Source organism: Benincasa hispida, chromosome 6 (assembly GCF_027475165.1).
Source record: "Benincasa hispida cultivar pf3 chromosome 6, pf3_genome.v1.1, whole genome shotgun sequence".
Taxonomy (NCBI): Eukaryota; Viridiplantae; Streptophyta; class Magnoliopsida; order Cucurbitales; family Cucurbitaceae; genus Benincasa; species Benincasa hispida.
The window spans coordinates 56944066-56967280 of record NC_143483.1 but is presented as its reverse complement, the minus strand read 5'-3'; the positions used below and the strand labels follow the sequence as shown (position 1 = coordinate 56967280).

At 32.4% G+C, this 23215-nt stretch overlaps 1 protein-coding gene and 2 pseudogenes across 1 annotated transcript; all 3 read left to right on the top strand.

Moving 5' to 3' along the window:
- The first annotated feature begins 2206 nt into the window (after positions 1 to 2206).
- Positions 2207 to 3809, top strand: LOC150035789 (uncharacterized; annotated as a pseudogene).
- A 199-nt stretch (positions 3810 to 4008) lies between these two features.
- LOC150035788 (uncharacterized) lies at positions 4009 to 5000 on the top strand (annotated as a pseudogene).
- A 10538-nt stretch (positions 5001 to 15538) lies between these two features.
- LOC120079808 (beta-glucuronosyltransferase GlcAT14B-like) lies at positions 15539 to 20435 on the top strand. Its single transcript, XM_039034217.2, has 4 exons — positions 15539 to 16454; positions 18130 to 18205; positions 18768 to 18883; positions 19540 to 20435. Exons 1-4 carry the CDS (start codon positions 15902 to 15904, stop codon positions 20052 to 20054), a joined length of 1260 nt encoding a protein of 419 aa, XP_038890145.1. The 5' UTR covers positions 15539 to 15901; the 3' UTR covers positions 20055 to 20435.
- Positions 20436 to 23215: the final 2780 nt, after the last annotated feature.

The window sequence follows — 23215 nt, the reverse complement described above, 5'->3', positions numbered from 1 at the left end:
CTGTTTAATCCACCATAAAAGGTCTCCATCTGGATGGTTAACAGTAATCCGTGATTGGGGCAATTCTTAACTAGTCCTTTAAAGCGCTCCCATGCGGCACTCAAGGTTTCGAATTCTTCTTGCTCGAAGTTCATTATCTCTCTCCGCCTCCTTGCGTTTGTGGTGGGTGGGAAATATTTCTGCATGAATTTGTCCACCAACTTTTCCCAGGTTGTGATCTCTCCAGACTCCAAAGTACTTACCTATTGCTTTGCGTCGTCGCGCAAAGAATATGGGAATAAAGATAGTCTGATAGCTTCTGAAGTGATCCCAAAAATCACAAACAAGTTGTACATCTCCAGGAAACGTTTCATATGGGCGTGAGGGTCTTCTCCCCGAGCACCCCAAAATTGTCTAGCTGTTTGAAGCATTTGTAACATCATAGATTTCATCTCAAATCTTGTTCTATCTGGCGTTGGATATATGATCCCTGGTGAGAAATCATACAACACAAGAGAAGCATACTCCTGCATGGGACGCGTACTACTGTTTGCCATTATGATAAGATTTTGTGCAGCGTGGGCTAGCTGTTAAGCTAAGTTATGATTTGCTTGCTCGTCCGCCATTTGTTGTTGCCTGGTTTGCTGCCTGAGTAGTTGTTGCCTTAACCTACGACGACGATTAGATCGATTTCTTCGTCAAAAGGTCTTTTTAACTTTGGGATCGTATACGAGTTCAGAAGTGCTTTCCTTACTCATAAACGTTTACAAGCTTCGGCTTAGCTCGTAATACTCCCTCAGCTGTAGTTTTCCTACAACAGATACAAGAAAAATTTCTAGTTATTTTGTTGCTGAATCCCCGGCAACGATACCAAAAACTTGTTCGTTGAATTCATGATGCGAGCTTAGAAGTGTATTGTGTAAAGTAATTGGAAAAATAAGTGCAAATGTGAATGATGCGTTGATGCGTTTGTGATGCGTTAGTGATGTGCAACGGGATGACAAAAATGATAAGTCAGATGAAATGAAAGGAGTCAAGCCGCAGAGTACAATTTCTTGTCCTCTTTGGCTTAATTCTAATTCGTGTACAACCACTTGTAGAAGAAATGGAAGAAAGTTCTCTCTTGAGCTCAGCTTTCTCCACTTCTTGATCGACGGTGGTGGTGGTTCTCTTCCCTCTCGTGTTCTTCTCGTTAACACAACACAACTCTAAAGTCTCAAAATTTTAGAATTATACAATGAGCTAAAGATCTCTTCATCTGGTGGGATTTCTTCTTTTTATAGGTGTCAGTCTTCTCCAACTTGATGATGGGACAGCATTAAATTCCATACCCTGGTTAGTTGTCTATCACTCAGATGCTTTTCAGACGCCGCTAGCTGCAGATGCCCATGCTTGCAAGTGGTGATTTGACACAAACAGCCTGAATCAATGAATCTTCCTTGCGTTGAATCCCTCCAACGCATGCCCATGCGTTTGATATTGCCTGCGACACTTAGAATCAGTTGAAATCCTGCAATATCATGCGTTAGCGCCGTAGTATTTTAGAATAAACATTCTTTTGCATGAGTTTGATAGTGTTTGAGTAATTCCATGCGTTTTCTCTAAAAATGATGAGATTTTATTATTAAAGACCCTAATTGTTCCAACTTTTGAGTCACAATAACTTGTATTTCTACAAGTTATCAATATGGAAACTAAATTATCATACGTTTAATGTTGTATTTAGATGTGATTGAGTTGAGAACAATAGTGGTATCAAAATTGATGAGCACGATTTTGTCTTAGTTGATTTAAATAGAATAGGTCACAAGTTTGATTCTTTTATACTAGCAACCCAAGCAAGACGAGTATTTTATGTTGGGGATCCAAGTGATGTTAGATGGTCAATTGTGCTTACCCCACCACAAAAGAACTTTGAAGATAGATATAATGACGACGAACTGGGAGATACAATATTACACTGTCAAGGAATACCCAATGATAGGTCGAATGTTGATGTACATAATGACTTGGATAAGAACATGTCAACATATGTACGATCAAATTGTGAAAGCACATTGATACCCACATAACATTTTATTGGTAGGTTATATATTGTGTAATATGATAATTGTTTTTTTTTTAATTTATAATTTTTATCGAAAATATTTGATTTTTTGTTTGCTTAATATGTATACAATGCTAATTGTTTCTTAAATTTGATTGCAGTTTTTTATTTATGTACCAGATGGATCATAGTACAGTGGGTGACGAAGATTTAGAGTTCGGTGACAAAGAAATAGTAATTGTTAGGTCAAATGAAACCACCAATCAAAAAAAGAGAGAACGGAGAGCTACTATTATGTTTGATGTAACACGTATTAGGAGTGCGGGAGAAAAGAAGTTTTTGGAATACAATGAAGATGACGTACCCATTGGTGAAAATGGAGCTAAATTAAAGTCTTTCATTGGGTCCTCTACACATTATCATGTACCTATTATATATACATCTTGGAAACATGTGCCTATTGAGTTGAAAGATAAGATATATAGTACAGTTGAAGTATATATATTCAACTTTTTATCTTGATAATATTGTAGATGTATATGTAATGTTTTCACTAACTTTTCAATGTTTAGGCCGCCTTTGTAATTGATACAAGATCTAGGAAGAACATATGAAAACTGCAGGCATAGCTTTTTGTCAATTTAAGAATTGGTTAACAACAAAATACATTATGTCATTTAAAGATGAACCTCAACTTCTAATAAATCCACCAGAAAAGTAATTATTTATCGATCAAAGTCATTGGGAAGAGTTTGTAAGATCGAGATTGTGTGTAAAGTTTCCGATAAATTATTAATTTAATTTTTAGATATTTGTTATGCCATTCCCTACTAATAATCATTACATTTGTATAGTAAAAAAGACGTTTGCAACTAAAACATCGATCTAAGAATAAGTACAATCATCAAATTTCAAGGAAAGGTTATGCTAACCTTGTTAAGGAGATGCTTTGAATTTAGTATATATTCTAACGATTTCTAAATTTATCACAATATCTAATTTTTTTTGTTCATTTGAATGTAGAAGAAAATATCTTCAAATGAAAGTGAATTCAATCAAGCTAACCTTTGGAAGAAGGCTCGAGTTAGTAAAAAAGGAGAATACGACTATTAAGATATTCAAGAAGTCGTCAATCGAATAGTAAGACAAGTATTAAATTTACCTGAAGTATATGATATATAGCTTAATTATATTAAATTTCATTTCTTTTTAGGATGTGATCTCAAAGAATAATATAGATCTATTGTGCCACAAACATCACTCTCCCAATGATATCTTAACACAAACTTTGGGTACTCAAGAAAAGCACAGACGTGTGCGTGGGGTTGGTGGTTTTGTTACTCCAACGACTTACTTTCATACAGTGAAACAAAAGTCAAAACATGGGAATGATGAAAACAAGGAAATTATAGGTGAGAATGAAGCACTTCGTCAACGTGTTAGAGAATTAGAAGCTCGTCTTCAAATGTCATATTCTATAGCATTTTCTGGACATAGAAGTTGCTCAAAGCAATTTTTAGCAGATGAGATCGAATCTCAAGATAAACAAAAAGACAAGATGAAGACTGCATATGAAAAGAAGCTGAAAGAGAAGATTAAGATGGAGACTAAGACCCCATGGAGACGAAGAGATAAGATAAAAGTAAATGTAAATTGCAACACAGAAGATTTGAAAATCTTTAAGGTATGTGACATTAATAAAATCAATTAAGTTCATCAAATGTCTAATTTTTCTGCTCTATATACTTTTGTTGCTATGATTTTGCTGCATTAGGAGAAATAATCTTCAATGGAAATGACTAGAAAAAAGAAATTAGTGACTCAACATCGGTTCTTCCGGTATCTTTGAAATTCATGCTTACATTAAGTAGACATCTAGTGATGGCCCAAGAGTCTAGTATTTCTTTAAACTTCAAGTTGGACTTTTTGGCATCAGTCAAAAGAGTTGTGTCTTGCTAGAGGACATAATTAATTTTTGTAACATGGATGAAGTCAAGACAATGACTTTGGTGGCTTACATGACGTAAATAATGTTATTACTTTTGTAGACTTCAGTTCTGATATTTCTTTTCAATTTTGGCTGTCTATATTTATGTTATAAATCTTTTGTAAGTACTTGCACTCATCCTTTATTGATTCAAAGGAAAGTTCAAAATACACTTTTGTAAATCCATCTCTCATTTCCTCTGGACATAACTCTCAGAAAGTTAAAACTTGAAATCGGTATAGTAGACTGATGGTCTCATAAGCAAACCAATTAGTTCTTGCTCCTTTTAATCCTGGGTGAGTTGAAACACGTTTTGTTTTTATCAATTTTCATTTGCAATAAAAATACTAATTATATTTTATTAACTAGTGGTCATTGGGCACTACTTGCTGTAAATGCATACGATGATACTGTGTACTACCTAGACTCAATAAGGACAACATCACGGGTAAATATATGATATAACTGACACGTAAGTTAACCTTTTTCATTTGTAGTGTTTGTTTTAAAGTGTACTTTATTTTAGAATAATTTTTGTTATTTCTTGACAAATAGGGCAATTGCAATGTTTCAATTTCAAAAAAATATTAAAAAAAGCCGAAAGCAAACCTTATGGAGAACAGTAAAGGCAAGTATAAACTAACAATGACTACCATTAATCATATTAAGTAGACATCTAGTGCGTAAGGATTACTTCATTCTTATTTACTGGTTTTTTCTTTGTAGTGTCCTCTACAAGTTGGGAGCACCGAATGTAGATACTACGTCACGAGGTATATGAGGGATATTATGACCAAAAGAAGCATTGTCATCTCTGATTTGGTATGTTATCGTTATTTTGACATTTCAAATAGCATAGAGAAAATTAGAATCTATTATAATATATGACTTTTATGTTTATAGATTGATACAAGAAAATCGTACTCACAAATCAAGTTAGATGAGGTGCAGATAGAGTTGGCTGAATTTTTAGGTTGCTATATGTGATCGTGGTTGGTCATTTTGGATGTGTTTGTTCTGGCTGATCAATTTATGAATTTACTTCATATCCATATAGGTGTAAATATCTTTTGGTATTGTTTAAAATGTACCGGGGGGAAGGGGGCATAGCTTTGGGTTGGTACATGTGTGGATAGATGGATGGTTTTGTTGATAGAAGTTTTGAAAATGTATTTTTTGAAACTATTCATTTTGGGTTGACTGTTAAAATTATGTTCCTTATATTGTTTTGGAAGTGTCCATATGAGTTGACTGTTAGAATTATGTTCCTTAGGTTGTATATATTGATAATGTTAAAGAAATTAAGTTTTTATAAAGAGATATATTGGTGATTTTTTTGTTGATATATAAGTTTGTCAATGCGTGTAGATTGTTTATATGATTGATGAATATATGTCATATATATACCAAATGTGGTAGTTGGATCAAAATACATGAGCAATTATAGGTAAAAATGTCAACATTGTAGATTTTTCTAAAAAAATCACAAGTAAATTTCTTGACGTTTTTTAAAAATCAAGTTCACAAAATTTCTTGACTTTTTTCCTTATCAAGAATGCCCATATTCTTGATATTTTAAAAATGTCAAGTGTATGTGTTTCTTGACGTTTTTTAAATGTTAAGTTCACAAAATTTCTTGACGTTTTTTTCCTTGTCAAGAATGTCCATATTCTTCACATTTCAAACATGTCAAGTGTCTGTGTTCCTTTACGTTTTTTAAATGTCAAGTGTCACTTTTCTTGACATTTTTAAAACGTTAAGAAAATCAACATTCTTGACAATGGCTTCCTTGATGTTTTTAAAAACGTCAAGAAAAGTCATTCTTGATATTTAAAAAAGTCAAGAAACATTGTTTTTGTAGTCGTGCCTAATTGAACTAGTATATAAAGAGATCTTAGGCTATGGTCCCTAATATACCAAAATAATAAGCACTCAGTCTTTCTTGAATCCCATCTAAAAAGAGATCCTACTAAAGACATTCGGAGTTTTGGTTGAGGAAGTCCATAGTTATCTATCATCATCTTGAAGTTATCATTAGTTTCTCAATGGAATCTGGTATGCTATTATTCTTGATAATTTGGCATGAATGATCTTAGGGTTTATCTATTCAATATAGTTTTAAAGTTTTATGCTAACAAGTGGTATCAGAACAAGATTTTCATGTTAGATTATTGGTTTATATTCGGTTACTATTGATTTTGATCCCATTTTTCGTAAAGAAGTTTAAAGAATTTAAGGTTTTTCAAAACAAAGAAGGGTGTAGTGCTTCTCAACCTTCGCCAATGATACTCATGTGAATATTGAATCCTATGGTGGTTTTATGGGTTTTTTTAGGGGTCTAATGTTCTTGTCGATTAAGAGATGAGCACTTTAGAATTCTTGTGTAAACATGTGGCTTATCTTAGTTTTAATACCATGTCTTCGAATAATTGTTTTTCGTTGACTAACAATTAAATTGTTCGTGGCTAGTACTAAACAAGGGATTTAAGGGAATAAATCAATCCGTTTGATATTGTCAGTGTTTCTCGATTGATCTTGTTGATTATTCTTGGTTATTTATTGATAAGATTGAGAATTTGAATCTAAAGTTTGATTGATAATTCAAGTTTTAATTAAATTTATTATATTGTGAATCCGATTTAATTTGATTAATCATGTTGTGGATTCAAAATTAATTGATCATGTTGTGGTAGATTCAAATTCAAATTTGATTGATTGTTTAGTGAATTTAAATTTAAATTTGATTAATGATATTTGGTGATAGTCACATATTTATGTTGCTTTAATTTTATTATGTGTATGCAATTATTAAGTGAAAATTAGTAAAGACTATTTGGTGTTCTTCCACCTTTATTTTTGTATAATAATATTGTTATATTATTTTGTCTTATATTTTAGATTGGATTGGTTAATATAATATGTTACCAAAGTAGCCTCTGTTATCAAGATTAATTTAATTCTAAAATATAAGATGTACATATTCATGAATTAATGTGGATAATTATCGGCACAAAAAATATAATTATTTGGCCAAATTGTAGGTATGCATGTGGTAATTAGTATGTAGCAATTATAAGGATTGCTCGTGTGAAAAATAGTCGGTCCAAAGAAATATTATTTTTTGACAGAGTTAATTGTCAATACTATGATTACTACATTGAGAGTACCATTTACAGTTGTGTTTTTGCTAAAGGTTGGACATCCATGTTGTGCTATGTATCTTGTTAAAGGGGCCCACCACATATGTGAAATTATTTTGTTATATTTTAATTGGGAGCATATGTTTTGTTGTTTATTGTTTCAGTTGGTCTTACTCAAATATCAGTTCAATTCCTAAATTGAATGGATCAAATTTCAAAATTTGGAAGGAAAGCCTAGAGATATTTCTCGGGTGGGATTTGGACCTTGCATTAAGGACCGATAAACATATTTCCCAAATACGACTAATAAAGAGAAGTGGGAACAGTCAAATCGCATGTGTTTGACGGAGTCTTTTCAGGGCTCTATCATGGAAAGTGAAAATGTCATTAAGTTCCTTGCTCAAATTGAGAAATATTTTGCTAAAAATGAAAAAAGGAAAGCAGGTAGTCTTTTTTATTTCTTTTAACTTCTAAGAGGTATAAGGGCAATGGAACTGTAAAGGAGTACATTATGGAAATGTCCAATCTCACAGGTAAATTAAAGGCACTTGATATCAAGATAGATGAAAATTTACTCGTGTATCTGGTACTTATCTCTCTTCCTGCAAAATTCACTCAATTTAAGATAAGTTATAATACTCATAAGGATAAATAGATTATTAATGAGCTTATCTCACAATGTGTGCAAAAAAAAATAAGATTAAGAGAGAAAGGACAGGAAGTGCTCATTTGGCAACAGGCTCTTGTGATAAGAAGAAAAGAAAATTTGTGGATTCTACAAAGGGGACATCTCAATAGAATAAAAACAAGAAAAAAACTACTAAAAATTCTTGTTTTTTTCTACAAAAAGAAAGGTCACTTCAAGAAATATTGTCCCAAGTACGCCAAGTGGCGTGTAAAAAAGGGTAAACTTCTTACTTCGGATTATTCTAAAGTTAATTTAGCTTCTATACCTACAGATAGATACTTTGTGGTTAGATTCTGGTGCTACTACTCACATAAGTATATCAATGCAGGGTTGCCTGTGGAGCCCGCCGCCAAGTGATGTTGAAAGATTTATTTATGTGGGTGATGGCAAAGCAGTTCCAGTTGAAGCTATTGGGAATTTTACATTACTTTTAAAAACTGGTTGTTATTTGGATCTAAATGAAACTTTTGTTGTACCTTCACTTAGATAAAATTTAGTTTCTATTTCTAGTTTGGACAAAATTGGTTTTTCTTGTTCTTTTGGAAATAATAAAGTTAGTCTTTTTCAAGATTATAAGCTTATTGGTACCAGTTCTTTAATTGATAGTCTATATATGCTTGATTCTTTTGTTTCATTTAACAAGATCCTTTTATCTAATTCATGTGGTACAAAGCGCAAATTAAATGAGAATTATGCTATGCTACGGCACGAGTGTTTAGGCCACATCCCTAAACAGAGAATTCAGAGACTTGTGTCAAATGGAATTCTTGAATCCCTTGATTTAAGTAACTTCAACGTTTGTGTGGAATATATTAAGGGAAAACAAACAAACATAAGAAAATTAGGTGCCAATAGATGCTCAGACGTCTTAGAACTAATACATATAGACATTTGTGGTCCATTCCCTACGGCCTTTTGGAATGGACAACAATATTTTATTACGTTCATAAACGACTATTCAAGATATGGGTACCTATATTTAATTCATGAGAAGTCTCAATCTTTGGACATTTTCAATTCTTTCAAAGTTGAAGTTGAACTTCAACTTTGAAACAAAATTAAGGTGGTCAAATCTGATCGTGGTAGTGAATACTATGGTAGATACCATGGATCAAGTGAACAACGTCCAGGGTCCTTAGCCAAATACCTAAAGGTATGTGGAATTGTCCCGCAATACCATATGTCGGAAAAACCCAGCATGAATGGTGTAGCAGAAAGGTGAAATAGAACATTTAAGGATATGGTAAGAAGTATGATTAGTCATTCTTCTCTACCAAAATCCCTCTGGGTGAGGCACTAAAGACTGCAGTATATATCCTAAATAGGGTACCTAGTAAAGCAGTAACTAAAACCCCTTATGAGCTGTGGACAGGAAAGAAGCCTAGTATTGGGCATCTTTACATCAAGGGTTGTCCAGCTGAGGATAAGCCTTACAGGCCTAATGAAAGAAAATTGGACTCAAGAACTATTAGCTGCTATTTTTTTGGGTATTATGAGCGCTCTCGAGATTTCAAGTTTTATGATCCCACTTCTAAATCATTGTTTGAGACAGGAAATACTAGATTCCTTAAGGATGTTGAGTTTGGTGAGGAAGATAACATAAGGAAAGTTATTTTTTAAGATGAATTAGTTTCTTTTCCTCACGTGGCTATAAATGATGTTCAGGCTCTAATTCCTGACTTCACTATTGAACCAATTATAGAACAAGATAACATTGAAGTCCCCGTTGTTGAACCTGAAGTTTAAACTCAACAACCTCAAAAAGTGCCACTAAGAAGATTTACTAGAGAGAGAATAAGTGCAATTCCAGATGATTATATTGTGTTTCTTCAAGATCAGGATGATGTGGGTATAATAGAAGATCCAATCAACTTCCAACAAGCTTTACAAAATTCTAACTCTCAAAAGTGGATAAGTGCTATAGAAGATGAAATAAAATCCATGAAAGATAATGACGCTTGGGAACTTGTCGAACTGTTAGGAGTGTAACCCATAGGTTGTAAATGAATATTTAAAACCAAAAGAAATTCCCATGGCAATATCAAAAGATATAAGACTTGTCTTGTTGCAATGAGTTTTACTCAAAAGGAAGGTATTGATTACAAAGACACTTTCTCTCCAATTTCATCAAAAGACTCTTTTATGGTAATCATGGCAGTGGTAGCTCACTTTGATTTAGAGCTACACTAGATGGATGTAAAAACTGTGCTTCTCAATGGGAACATTGATGAGACAATTTATATGGTATAACCAGAAAACTTTGTATCTGGTAATTTAAAGTCTATGGTGTGCAAATTGAAGAAATCCATCTACGATCTCAAGCAAGCTTCTCGTCAATGGTATCACAAATTCCATGAAGTGATAACCTCCTTTGGTTTTGAAGTGTATATAGTGGAAGATTGTGTATATCATAAGTTCAGTGGGAGTAGATCAATCTTTCTGGTATTATATGTCAATGACATACTCATAGCTAGTAATGATGTAGGTTTATTGCATGACACTAAGAGAGTTCTCAAAAGAAATTTTGAGATGAAGGATCTTGGTGATGCTTCTTTTGTATTAGGAATTGAAATACAACAAGATCGTTCTCCAGATATTTTGAGATTGTCACAAAAGAACTACATTGAAAAGATTTTGAGTAAATTTGGCATGAAAGATTGTGTAACAAGAGATATCTGATCGATAAAAGTGATAAATTTAATTTAGGTCAATGCCCCAAGACCACACTCGAGACTAAGGAGATGCAAAAGGTTCCCTATGCATCAGCTGTTGGAAGTCTAATGTACGCTTAAGTATGTACGTGTCCAGATATTACGTTCATAGTTGGAGTGTTAGGCAGATATTTGAGTAACTCGGGAATGGATCATTGGAAAGTAGCCAAATGGGTTATGAGATATTTACAGAGAACAAAAGATTATATGTTCACTTATCGGAGATCAAAAGTTTTAGAGATCATTGGGTATTTCATTCTGATTATACTAGATGTCAAGACACTTTGCAATCCACTTCAGGTTATATCTTCATGTTGGCTGAAGAAGCTATATCCTGGAAAAGTGTTAAACACTTATGACTTTTTCTACCATGGTTGCGGAGTTTTAAGCATGTTATGAGGCATCCAATCATGGAATACGGTTGTGAAATTCTATCACCGGGCTGCGGATAGCGGTTGACATAAAAAAACTACTAAAATTATTTTGTGACAATAAGTCAGCAATGATATATTCTAAAAACAACAGAAGCGATACGAAGTCAAAGCATGTACATGTGAAGTTTCTGGTTGTTAAAGAAAGAGTTTAGAATGGTCAAATTTCGTTAGAACATATAAGAACAAACTCTACGGTGGCAAATCTATTGACTAAAGGTTTACCACCTAAAGTTTTTCATGAGCATGTTGCTCACATAGGTGTTAGTCACTTTTTTGATTTCATGGTTTAGTGGAAGTTTGTTATTGAAGATGTTCTTTGACCTTATTTGGTTTATTTTCTATATAGAATAAAGTTGATGGTTTATGTTTTATTATTTGAATTTGTTTATCATGCATGCAGTTTAGCTTAAAATTTTAAGAATGATCTCATTAAGGAATTTAGATCGGTTGGAAACAGGCATGATCTAGATCACTTTGTATGTAGTTTCCATGCTATCCATCCATACTTGATCTATGTCATTGAATGTATTAGAGTTGGTGATCAAGGAAGGTATAGTTACAAGAGTGGTGACGAAAGCTGCCTTGATTCTGTGCTAATACAGAAAGATGGACCATATTGTGAACTAAAGGAAAATTCTATTGTTGAAATAATTTGTTTATGCGTATTTAAGGTTTATGTGATTTAATTATATCAAGTACACACAAACATAGCCCAAGTGGGAGATTGTTAGACATATTTAAATAATAATATGTTTAATTAAAGTATGAGTTATGTATGTGGATTAGTAATTTATCACATTGGGTTATTTTATTAGATTGGGCCCTATTATGTGATATAATTAATTAAGGCTCTAGATTTCTAATTAAGTATGGACTTAATGGATAGAAGCTCATTCCTAGTTAATTAGGGTTTAACGGGAACCTTAATTGAACTAATATATAAGTGACCTTAGGCTATGATCCTTAATATACCAAAACAATAAGCATTCAATCTTTTTTTAATCTCATCAAGAGAGAGATCCCACTAAAGGCATTCGGAGTTTTTGTTGAGGAATACCATAGTCATCTATCATCATCTTGAAGCTATCATTAGTTTCTCATGAAATCTGGTATGTTATTATTCTTGACAATTTGGCATGAATGATCCTAGGGTTTATCTATTCAATATAGATTTAAAGTATATATGTTAACAGGAGGGAGAGGCGACACACGATTTTAAGAATTTGGGGGAGGAATTTTGACAAAAAAATGTGGGAAGTGAGAAAGGAATTTTTTTATGTTTAAAATTTTAGAACTTTCAACGCTTTAATTCCACAATACGCCAACGATGGGTAATACGCCATCGGCCTTGGTCCACTTATGCCGACGACAATAATAAGCCGTTAGCAGAAGCTCTTCTATTTCGATGATAAAAAATAAGTTGTCTGCAAAGGCCCTTCTATACCAATGCTTGGATTTGTACCGTCGGCGGAGACATTTATTGCCGACAAGGTTACGACCCATCAAAAAATACCATTTTTACCGACAAATTTTAATAGTGTCGATGTGTTTGTCGTCGACCAAGGCAAAATTTATTGTAGTGTAAGGCTTCGTTTGGTAATTATTTAGTTTTTTGTTTTTGAAAATTAAGTCTATTTTCTCTCAATCTCTTATTATAGTTTTCATCTTGCTTGAGTAAAATAGTTGAATTTTTAACCAGATTTTAAAATAAAAACATTTTTTTATGAACTATGTTTCTTTTAGTTTTCAATTTTTTGTTTGATTTTTAAAATATTTGTAGAAAATATATAACAGAACAATAAATTTAGAGGCACAAGACATGTTTATAGACTTAATTTTCAGAAACTAAAAACAAAAATCAAATGGTTACCAAATAGTTATGGCTCACGTGATTGATATATTGTGATCTTTAAAAATATGCCTGATGTGTTTGCATATGTATGTATGAAAGTAATGCATGGTTGATAAAATGTCTAATGAGTAGATATTAGGTGGTAGAATAATTTCAATGACCAATATAGTTATTGTTTCTTAAAGTATTTTACCTTTTTTTTTTTTTTAGGTGGTACAATAATTCAAAGAGCCAATATAGTTATTGTTTTTTAAAGTATTTTACCTGGTTAATTCTAAAAAGTGTTGGGATATGTAGAGTTATCTTCGTAGGAGTTCAATACCAATATGGCATTTTCAATGTATTACCTTCATACAAAACTGTTGATAAAATTGTTTATACATATTTTAATACACAAATACAGTCATCTATGCCAAGATTGGTCCAAGTAAAATCTATGGTAAGATTGAAAACAATTATCGACAAAATTTTATTGTGAACATGAACAAATTACACATGGTAGAAAATAAATAAATAATATATTTATATTTGAAGACTTAATTTGGTGACAATTTATTTATATTTGGATCATATGTTTTGTTGCCTATATCTCATAAGTGTATTCAAAATAAAAGCTAAATTTTGAAAACAAATGTCTCATTTTGATAACCATTTAGTTTTTTAAAATTTAGCTTATTTCCTCTCAACTTTCTTACAATGATTTATATATATTTTTTTTAGTAAAATAGTTGAATTCTTAACCAAATTCCAAAAACAAAAACAGGTTTTTAACAGCTATTCTTTTTAATTTAAAAAAATTGGCTTAGTTTTTTAAAACAATGGTAATGGATGGATAACAAATTAAGAAATTTAGGGGTTTGAAGGAGCATTCATAGGCTTAATTTTTAAAAACATAAAACTTAAAACCAAATGATTATCAAATGAAACCCTAATTTTCAAAATTTAGCTTTGATTTTGAAAGCATTCCTAAAACGTAAACAACATAACGTAGAAAGCAATAGATGAAAATGATGTCTATAAATATAATTTTCAAAAACTAAAAACTAAAAATCAAGTAGTTAACGAAGATAATCTAAAAAATTAGTTTTCAAAAACTAGTTTTTGTTTTTAGAAATTGGTTATAGAGTCAAAATTGTATGTATGAAATTTGAAATTACTATGAGTATGAAATTGTAAGAAAACAAATCTAATTTTCAAAAAATAAAAATCAAATGGTCACCCAACCGAACTTAAATAAATCTAAGAAAAAATTTGAGCATATTTATCTTTTGTATAGTCTCACCCAATAACAATGTGGCACGTGGTAATTTTTTAAAAAGAAAATAAATTATTTTTATTTTATTTTTAGTATATAAAAAAGAACATGAGATCAAGTACAATCTCTGCTAAATCTAATTACAAATGTAGAAATTAAAGTATATGTAAATATTAAGTGACCTAAAAGATCAGTGGAAAGTTGAGAGTTTGAGAGAGAAAAAGTTGCCGACAAAGAGCAGGTAGGAAGCTTTTAATATATCATATCAAGAGTCGATCTAACATGCTCACCTAACCAATCAATCTAGCCTTTAATTTGTATATGCACTGACATTAACTCAGTCGTTTTTCAGTCTATATAACTTTTGTTTTATTATTCATATTTATAAGCTAGATATTATGGTTCAATAGCTGAATTAACTGTTTAAAAAATATATCCGACTATTTAAGAGTATAATATAATCGCGATTATTGGAAATTAGATGGATATTAAAATGAGAGAAAAATCGAGGATGCAATAGATGATGATGATGATGATGATGATATTATTATTATTATTATTATTATTATATCTAAGTTTACATTTTTAAATGCAACTTACATGGTATTTGAAATTGATTTTGAATGATTAAAACCATTTTTGAAAGATTTTTTAAAAGGATGAGAGTGATTTTAGTAGTTCCATAATCACTTTTGAACATGTCATAAAGAACTATAATAAGATTCTTCATTTTTTTTAAAATACAATAAAGTAGCAAATCATGTTGCTAAAAATATCAGATCATGTGGACTAAATGTTGATTGGGTTTCTACATCCCTTGAGTAGATTGTAAACAAAATAGGCTTGTCATAAAATTGCCCTCGTGGCATCAAAAAAAAAAATAAAAAAAATTCAAATTCGAAAGTTTTAGTCGAGGACATAGATCTTACCTAATTGAACTAGATCATGTTGACATATGATGTTCTATTATTCAACTTGTTATATTGAAAGTACGTGATAATATTTTCAAAATTCTCTAAACAAATATTTTTTAGAAGTTAGAAAAAAAAAATGAAACATTAGTAGATATCGTAAGAGGATGTTTGGGGGTCCGTAATATAATGAGCTTAGGTTGTAATGTAATAAAAAAACTAATGTTTGGATTGAACATTTTGACCCGATTTATAATATTAAACTCATTTTGTTCTTATAGTTTTTAACCCAACCATTTTTCTTCCCTTTTTACTTTTCGCACTCTTATTTTCATTTCGCTCTCTATTATTCGTGTATTTCAATACTTCTATTTCCAATAAATTCTGATCAAAAAAATATTTTAGGAAAAAAGAGAGGATTTTTTTTTGTCCGTTGTTTAAGTGGGCCTTATTAATTATAAAATATACTAAAAGAAGGCCATGGTTAACCAAAATTAATCAAGCCATAATCTACCTTAATTATCATTACATCTCGAACCCGGAGGAAGCAATAATGGCGGAGATGAGTTCCCAGGTTGGACCCAAATGGCGAAGGAATCTAAATACCAACCAAACATTCACTAATTTCTTCCCACTCTATACTGCCTTTAATTCTCTCTCTCTCTCTATATCTGTCATTTCTCTCTTTTTCCCTCTGCAGTGACATGCCCACTAATGGTAATTATTACCTCACAAACCACTAATCTACTTGCAGGCCTCCATTGTCGTTCCGCCTTCTTCCCGCCGTAGATCATTCGCTACAATTCACTTTCTGCAAAATTCTCACAGACGCTTGTACAGTTTTATCCTTCTTCTTCTGCATTGATTCGTTTTTGCTGGTTTCCTTGAGCTCTGTTAATGGAGTCAAGCAATAAGCTGCAGAAGAAGAAGAAATGGTTTATTCCTTTGGTGTTTTCTTTGCTTCTGACCACTTTGGTTGTTTTTATCTCAATTTTCACTTCACCCCATTTCTCCTCTTCCCAAATTAATCGCACCCATTTGAAAAATCGGATTCCCTATTTCGTCGAGTCGAAGCTTACGGTCTCGAAAACTTCATCTGACCCAGTTCCTCGTTTGGCCTACTTGATCTCGGGCTCCACCGGCGACGGAAAGAGCTTGAAGAGAGCTCTTAAGGCTCTGTACCATCCAAGGAATCAGTACGTGGTGCATTTGGACTTGGAAGCTCCGGCGGTTGAGCGGCTGGAATTGGCTGATTTTGTGAATAATGAGCCGATTTTTAATAGTGTGGGTAATGTGAGGATGATTTTGCGAGCGAATTTGGTTACTTACAGAGGGCCAACAATGGTCACTAATACACTTCACGCGGCGGCGATTCTGTTGAAGGACGGTGGAGACTGGGACTGGTTTATTAATCTCAGTGCTTCTGATTACCCTTTGGTCACTCAAGATGGTATTTGTCAACTATTTAGTCTAATTTCAAAATTCTAGGATTCATTTCTAGCAATTTGGTTCGTTTTATATGTTATTTCATACTGCCTCTTCTTTATTGTTGATATCACGATCTTCTCTTCATATTCTTATTTTGTTGGTTCTGGTGGCTGGAATTTTTTTTTTCCCTCTAAAGGAATTGGAATTTGGATATTTGACATGTACTGTTTTTGGTTTGGTTACTTTTCCACCTCTTTCTTTCTGGTTCTGTTGTTCATATTCTAAGTTTTCAGCTGATTTGACCATTTTGATCAATCTATAGTTATGGAATATACTAGTTTTGCTGAAGGTCCTTGGGAATGTTTTGGTTATGGTTTTAATAAGCATGAGATTGGGAGGTTTGGATTTGTGTCATCTGTGTTTGGTTATGAGATTGGGAAACTGGTACTGTATAACATTTTGATTTGTTTATAGGATTTGTAAGAGTTTATGTAATATTGAAGGTTTGTTTGAATTTATAAATATGGATCAATATAGGCTCAAGTTGACTTTGACTTGTACAACCCTAATCCATGAGCCATTGGTATTTGCTTTTTTAAGGTTGAAAATTATGCAATTGAATAAACTAGACTAAACACACTTTTATTTTCTTCAACGTATTAACTGTCTTTCTTTTTTTGATATCTGCCTTTCTCCTTGTTGTGTGGAAGTTTATAATAACAGTTGGTCTTGGTCATTTCTATTTGTGGAACTGTATTGATTTGTAGATGTGAAATCTTTTTAGATCCTTCATGGGGATTGTTAATTATACACATGAACACTTCGCAAAAGATTCCTCTGGAAACAAACTATAAGCAACTATAAGCTTGAAAATTTAAGAGCCTTTAAAAGATAGTTCAAGGACAGAAATGAAAATGATCCTTAAATATTAGATGATATAATATTAAATTTATCTTCTCCCATAGCTTTAGCTTTTGAGTCAATCAGTGGTTTAAGATGGTATCATAGTAGGTGGTCTAGGGAGGTCCCGTGTTTAAACTGTTGCATTATTATTTCCTCCCCAAGCAATATTGATTTACACTTGTTGAGAATTTCAAGCCCATAAGTGAGGGGAAGTGTTAGATGATATAATATTAAATTTAACTTCACTCATCAGCTTAAATTTTTGGATCAATTGGTGATTTAAGATTAAAAACAAAGATGGACATATTTGCTTCTTCCTGTCTTTTCTCCTTGTTTTCATCAGTTCAAACTTCGAAGGAGGGTGGAGGTGGACTAGGTTCTTGAATGACTTTTTTTCCATTTTTTTAGCAACTTGGACGGGCCCTACTTCTTGCATTATGTTCATGGCCCGCCCTAACTATTCTCGGGAGGCTTTGCCCACCCAGGATCCGAGAGACAACAAGGTTATAAGTTACTGAGCGTATCTCCAAATATCCCAAACTTTTGCCACTGTGACATTCCTTGGGGTCTTCGTTGGCTATTTAGAGCCCCAGTGAGCATAAAAGTTTGTAATAATCTACAATAATTGGTTGCCACATTATTTCCAAATTTGCTTGCAATCTAAGATATCTGTCCAATGTTTGTTGGGTCTGATTGAGACGTTTAATCTAAGATATTGGTATAGCTTGAAGAAAGGGAAGTTTATGATTAGTTTTCTGATGCAAATTTTTGTGTATTCTTCTTTTATACCACAGATCTGCTTCATACACTGATACCCATTCCAAGAAATCTCAACTTCATTGAGCATACCAGTGACATTGGATGGAAGGAGTATGCACTTTTTCTTTGACGTAGATTTTAAGGGTTTTTTCTTTCTTTCTTTCTTTCTTTCTTTCTTTCTTCCCAATTGAGTAGTTTGAGTTCTCATTTTATAAAAATTTGTTTTCCCTTAAATAATTTTCTATGTTTGAAAAGTCTGATTGTTGACAAATAGCTTGTTTATTTTGTTTTCTACTTTTTCAATTACACTTTTGAAATGTTAATCTGATTTTAAAACAGAAAACAAAATTTTCTCAAGTATCAAAATTTTAGGGTGATTTTCCAAAATAGAAAAATTAAGGAAAACTATTTATACAAAATAGCAAAATTTAATCTTCTTCGATAGAAGTTGATAGAAATCTATCAGTGTCTATTAGTGATAGAAACTGATAGAAGTCTATCATTGATTCCATGTGATAGGCAATTTCCTAAAATTTTATTTGTTGGTTGGAAAAACCATACATTTTAAAGATAAGAGATTGGAAACATAATTATTATCAAATGAACCTCAAGGTTTTGTAAGTTTTTATATTGATCTACACATAAATGTAAATGTCAAATCTTTTGATCTCAGGTACCAAAGAGCCAAACCAGTTATAATTGATCCGGGTTTGTACAGCCTCCATAAATCAGACGTTTATTGGGTTTCGGAAAAACGGAGCATCCCATCAGCATATAAATTGTTCACAGGTAAGTGACCCCCCCCCCCCCCCCCCAAAAAAAAAAAAAAATGTAACATCTCTTCTTTTTCTCTCAAACTTGTTTTTTTGTTCTGTTTGGAAACCTTTTCTGTTGAAACTCAATGATTATATACAACAATCAAATTAAAGGAGACTTCAATGAATGATGCTGGCGAAACAGGTACTTTGCAGCTCTAAACTACAAAAAGATTTAATGAAAGTATATTTAAGCCATTTTATTCTTTAAACTTCCATGATCATGCTCATTCCTTGTTTAGAATAAACCCCACGCGTTGTTCATTTACCTTGTAAACACACCTGTTATTCATTTACCTCGTCAACTAGTCTGTAATAGACAAATGTTTGAAGCTACCTGAAATAAGTAGGAATTGGATTTTTAACCTGGACAGTAAAATAATGAAGCTTTTAGGAGAAAGTAAAAAAAAAATAATAATAATAAGGGGTTGTGTTTATCAACTCTGAGCTGATATGGCATTTTTTCTTAAAAGGAAATATAACTTTTCATTGATAAAGTGAAAAGAGATTAATGCTCAAAGATACAATAAGCTTCAAAAGGATAGAGAGAGCTAATATGGTATTGATTTGAATTTTGTGGATAGTAATTTGTTTCTGGCACTGACTGACTGAGAGTCAAATTTCCTTTAGGTTCTGCATGGATGATGCTCTCTCGCCCTTTCGTAGAATACTGTTTGTGGGGATGGGACAATCTCCCTAGAGTAGTCCTCATGTATTATGCCAACTTCCTCTCGTCCCCTGAAGGCTATTTCCACACTGTCATTTGCAACGCCAACGAGTTTCGCAACACCACGGTCAACCACGACCTTCATTTCATCTCGTGGGACAATCCCCCAAAGCAACATCCTCATTTTCTCAACCTTTATGATTTCCAACGAATGGCAGATAGCAATGCACCTTTTGCTCGGAAGTTTGGCCGTGATGACCCAGTCCTCAACAAGATTGACTCCGATTTGCTGGGTTGCAATTCTGATGGATACTTTCCTGGCAACTGGTTTGACTTGTTTGGAAATAGCAGTACTTCAAGTATACACGACATAACAAACACCACCAGTCTAAGGCCAGGACCCGGTGCCAAAAGGCTTAAGCATCTAATTGATGGTTTGTTAACAGCACCTGATTTTCACACTTCACATTGTGTGTAGCACAGTAAGCTCTGAGATTGGTGCCCGGGCGGGAGAGTGTACAGTTAACGGCAGAGATCTGATAGCAAAGCTACTATAAGGAAGGGAAAGTCTCACAGCTTTTCTGGAAAACATGCTTTGGCTTAGATTCTTATATAGAGGTACAATAATTTTGTAGTTCAATAGCAGCAGCAGATCTGCTTTTCTTCTAATAAAAGTAGTTTTTATGATTAATCATATAGAGATGCCATTATATTAAGACTTGATGAATGCAATGTGCTTGGCAATTGGCTGAGTGATTAGATTTCCTTTACATGTATCATTCAGAGCAAAGTTAGAACTAGTTTGACAGACGGAACCTTAAATCTGAATTAGAGTATTCAACATTGTATTAACTATCAAGGATCTTATTCTTCCACTTTAAGGGAGGTATTGTAAAGGTCAGAGCTAGCTCCTGGAAAATAAACAATGGATAATCTTTTAAACAATTGCATTTTTTTTTACCTATATTCAAATATATAACCTTGGTGGGATTGGATACTGAAATTTCCAAATGTATTATATCCTTCTTAAAAAGTATGTGAACTATATTCTTGTGTTTACATGAATATTTTGAATTTCTTAATAGTATACACGGTGGTTACTTTATATTACATCAATTTGAAATAAATGTTTTAATTTCTCCCCTATGTTATACTTAAAAAAAAAAATCATTCTCACCTTTGTCTATAAAATTATACAACTAAAATGAGCATATCTCAACTTACTAAAGGTTATATTATCGATTTCAATGTCGAAAGTTCGATTTATCCATTCCATATATTGTCAAAGTATAGATATATAGTACACACATGACAATTATCTATCTACTACATAAACGGATGGAATTTACTACTTAGTTGAATACATATTGAAAATGAAATTGCGTTCTTATTAAATGTGACTCACAGGTTTGTGTACAATACCCTAAATTTTACATTGATTTTGTTATTTTTTCAATAAATTGATAAAGGAAATGCAGTGAAACACGATCCTAACATTGAAATTGTAACAATTATCTGAAGATAAAAATTATAACGCAAATTGATTTAATGTGACCATCATACCATATTGTAGCTATGCCTCTAGTATATTTGTTTTATGATTTTATTATGAGTAAAATTATACTGTTCTCTTGACTTATTTGACTTCAAATCTTGTTCGTGTTAATATGCTAACACACATATTTGAAGTTGGATCATTATTTTTTTAAACTCAAAATAAAAGCAAATATATATCGGTTTGCGAGCTAGATCGTCGTCAACTCTATTTTGTGAATGGTCAAATTCAAAGTAATTGAGCTTTTGCACATTCATCGCTTTGCTAAACACGATATTGCTGTGCAACCTATTTACCCCAATCAATTTTGTCCACCTCCTTATTATTGAAAAGTTCATCGACTACAATGGATATTTAAAAGTAGTAGATACCAAAATAGTTAATGTATTGAAGTTAAATTATTAGATATTGACACTCAAGAAGAATTCAACTAAAAGAAACATCTTCAAAGTTTATAGACAAACACGTGATTGACACATGTCACATCATATTTCACTTTAGTGATAATTAACTTAGACATCCTTCTTTGAGATCCACGGTTCAACCTTCCATTCCACGAATTCACAATTGTTGTACTAAAAAAAAAATTCCTATTTTGTTATTTTGGAAAGGATGGATGGATAATAGTTCTATGCATCATGATCAGCTCAAAACAGGCCAATGTTTCTCTACCACCCCAATTATAAGCAAAAACAACTATCTTTATTTCGATAAAATAACGTAAGTGAAAAACCCATAAAGAAAAGAAAACAAATTTTCTTATTCTCTTTATTAAAAATAATGTGATTTAAAAAAACAAAACCCCATTTTCCACCGTCGTTTGGTTCCCTATTGGTTTTTTCTTTCTTTCCTTTTTGTTTTTCTTTTACATTTTTATTTTGACGATTTAATTATGTACTTCTAAAACATCATTTTAAAAATAAGAGATTCAATAGAAAAGAAATATATACTTAGGCCACGTTTACTCTAATTTAAAGGTAATAAATCAATTGTAATGTGAAAAGGGGTCCATTTAGTTATTAGTGTTGTTTACTTGTGTTCTTATCACATGGGGTCCATTTCCAAATATGTAATAAAAAACGTAAACTGATTGACAGGCGTAGCGTGTTCAATTCAATTGTATATGGAAATTATGTCATATCGTTATTGTTACTATTGTAGAGAAAAAATCAAGAATCTTGACACATTTGCTGTTACTGATATCGTTACCGTTATGATTTTAATGCAATCAAATTTTGGGAAAATCTTGGAGCTAAAAAATCTGAAATCTTTATTGAATGAATAAGAGACAACCTTTAAATAGACCCAAAGATGAAGGGTGTGTTCACACCTAACTAACTTAACTTTAACCTAACTAAACCTAACTCTGAACTCTTTAAATAGAACTAAAGAGGAAGAGTTTGTTCACACCTAAACTAAAAATGTTTTACAAAAATATAAAGAGAATAAAAATACAAGAATTACTAAAGTACCCTTATATCAATTCCACCCCATACAAAAATAAAACTCGAAATTTACATAGACAGAGAAAATTCATTTTATGCACAGTAAGGAAAAATGTTAGCTACATTACATGTGGAGTTAATATTTATAGAGGATGGAAGTTCCACTTTGAAGCATTGTCTTCAAATTTTTCCAAAATAGGAAAGGGACCGAATTTCTTGTCAGATAATTTGCAATATGAACCAGTTGGTAGTCAAGTCTTTTTTATGTGAACCATGACCAAATCTCTAGGAGCAAATTCAACTATTCGACGGTGGGTTTCTGCCTGTGCTTTGTACTTTGAATTTGCAATTGTTAGTTGTTGGATCACTTCAATATGAACTTTTTGGACTCGGTCTATCATCTCCTCAACGTCTAAACTAAAATCATCAGTATAAGGTAGATTAATAAGGTCGAAAGCCAATCGTGGAGGATGACAATAAACGACTTCAAAGGAGCACTTCCCTGTTGACCTATTATGCATGTTGTTTAATGCAAACTCAGATTGTGAGAGAGCAAGATCCCATTTTTTTGGTTGATCTCATCTGAGGCATTGAAGAAGGTTTCCCAAAGAAAAATTTATAACGTATGTTTGGCCATCC

What these genes read in the sequence shown, in the direction of transcription:
- LOC120079808 (XM_039034217.2), top strand. Translation starts at nt 15,902, where the DNA reads ATGGAGTCAAGCAATAAGCTGCAGAAGAAGAAGAAATGGTTTATTCCT. An exon ending in CCCTTTGGTCACTCAAGATG is followed by an intron (nt 16,455 to 18,129) that starts GTATTTGTCAAC and finishes TTTATACCACAG; the next exon opens with ATCTGCTTCATACACTGATA. An exon ending in AGTGACATTGGATGGAAGGA is followed by an intron (nt 18,206 to 18,767) that starts GTATGCACTTTT and finishes TTTTGATCTCAG; the next exon opens with GTACCAAAGAGCCAAACCAG.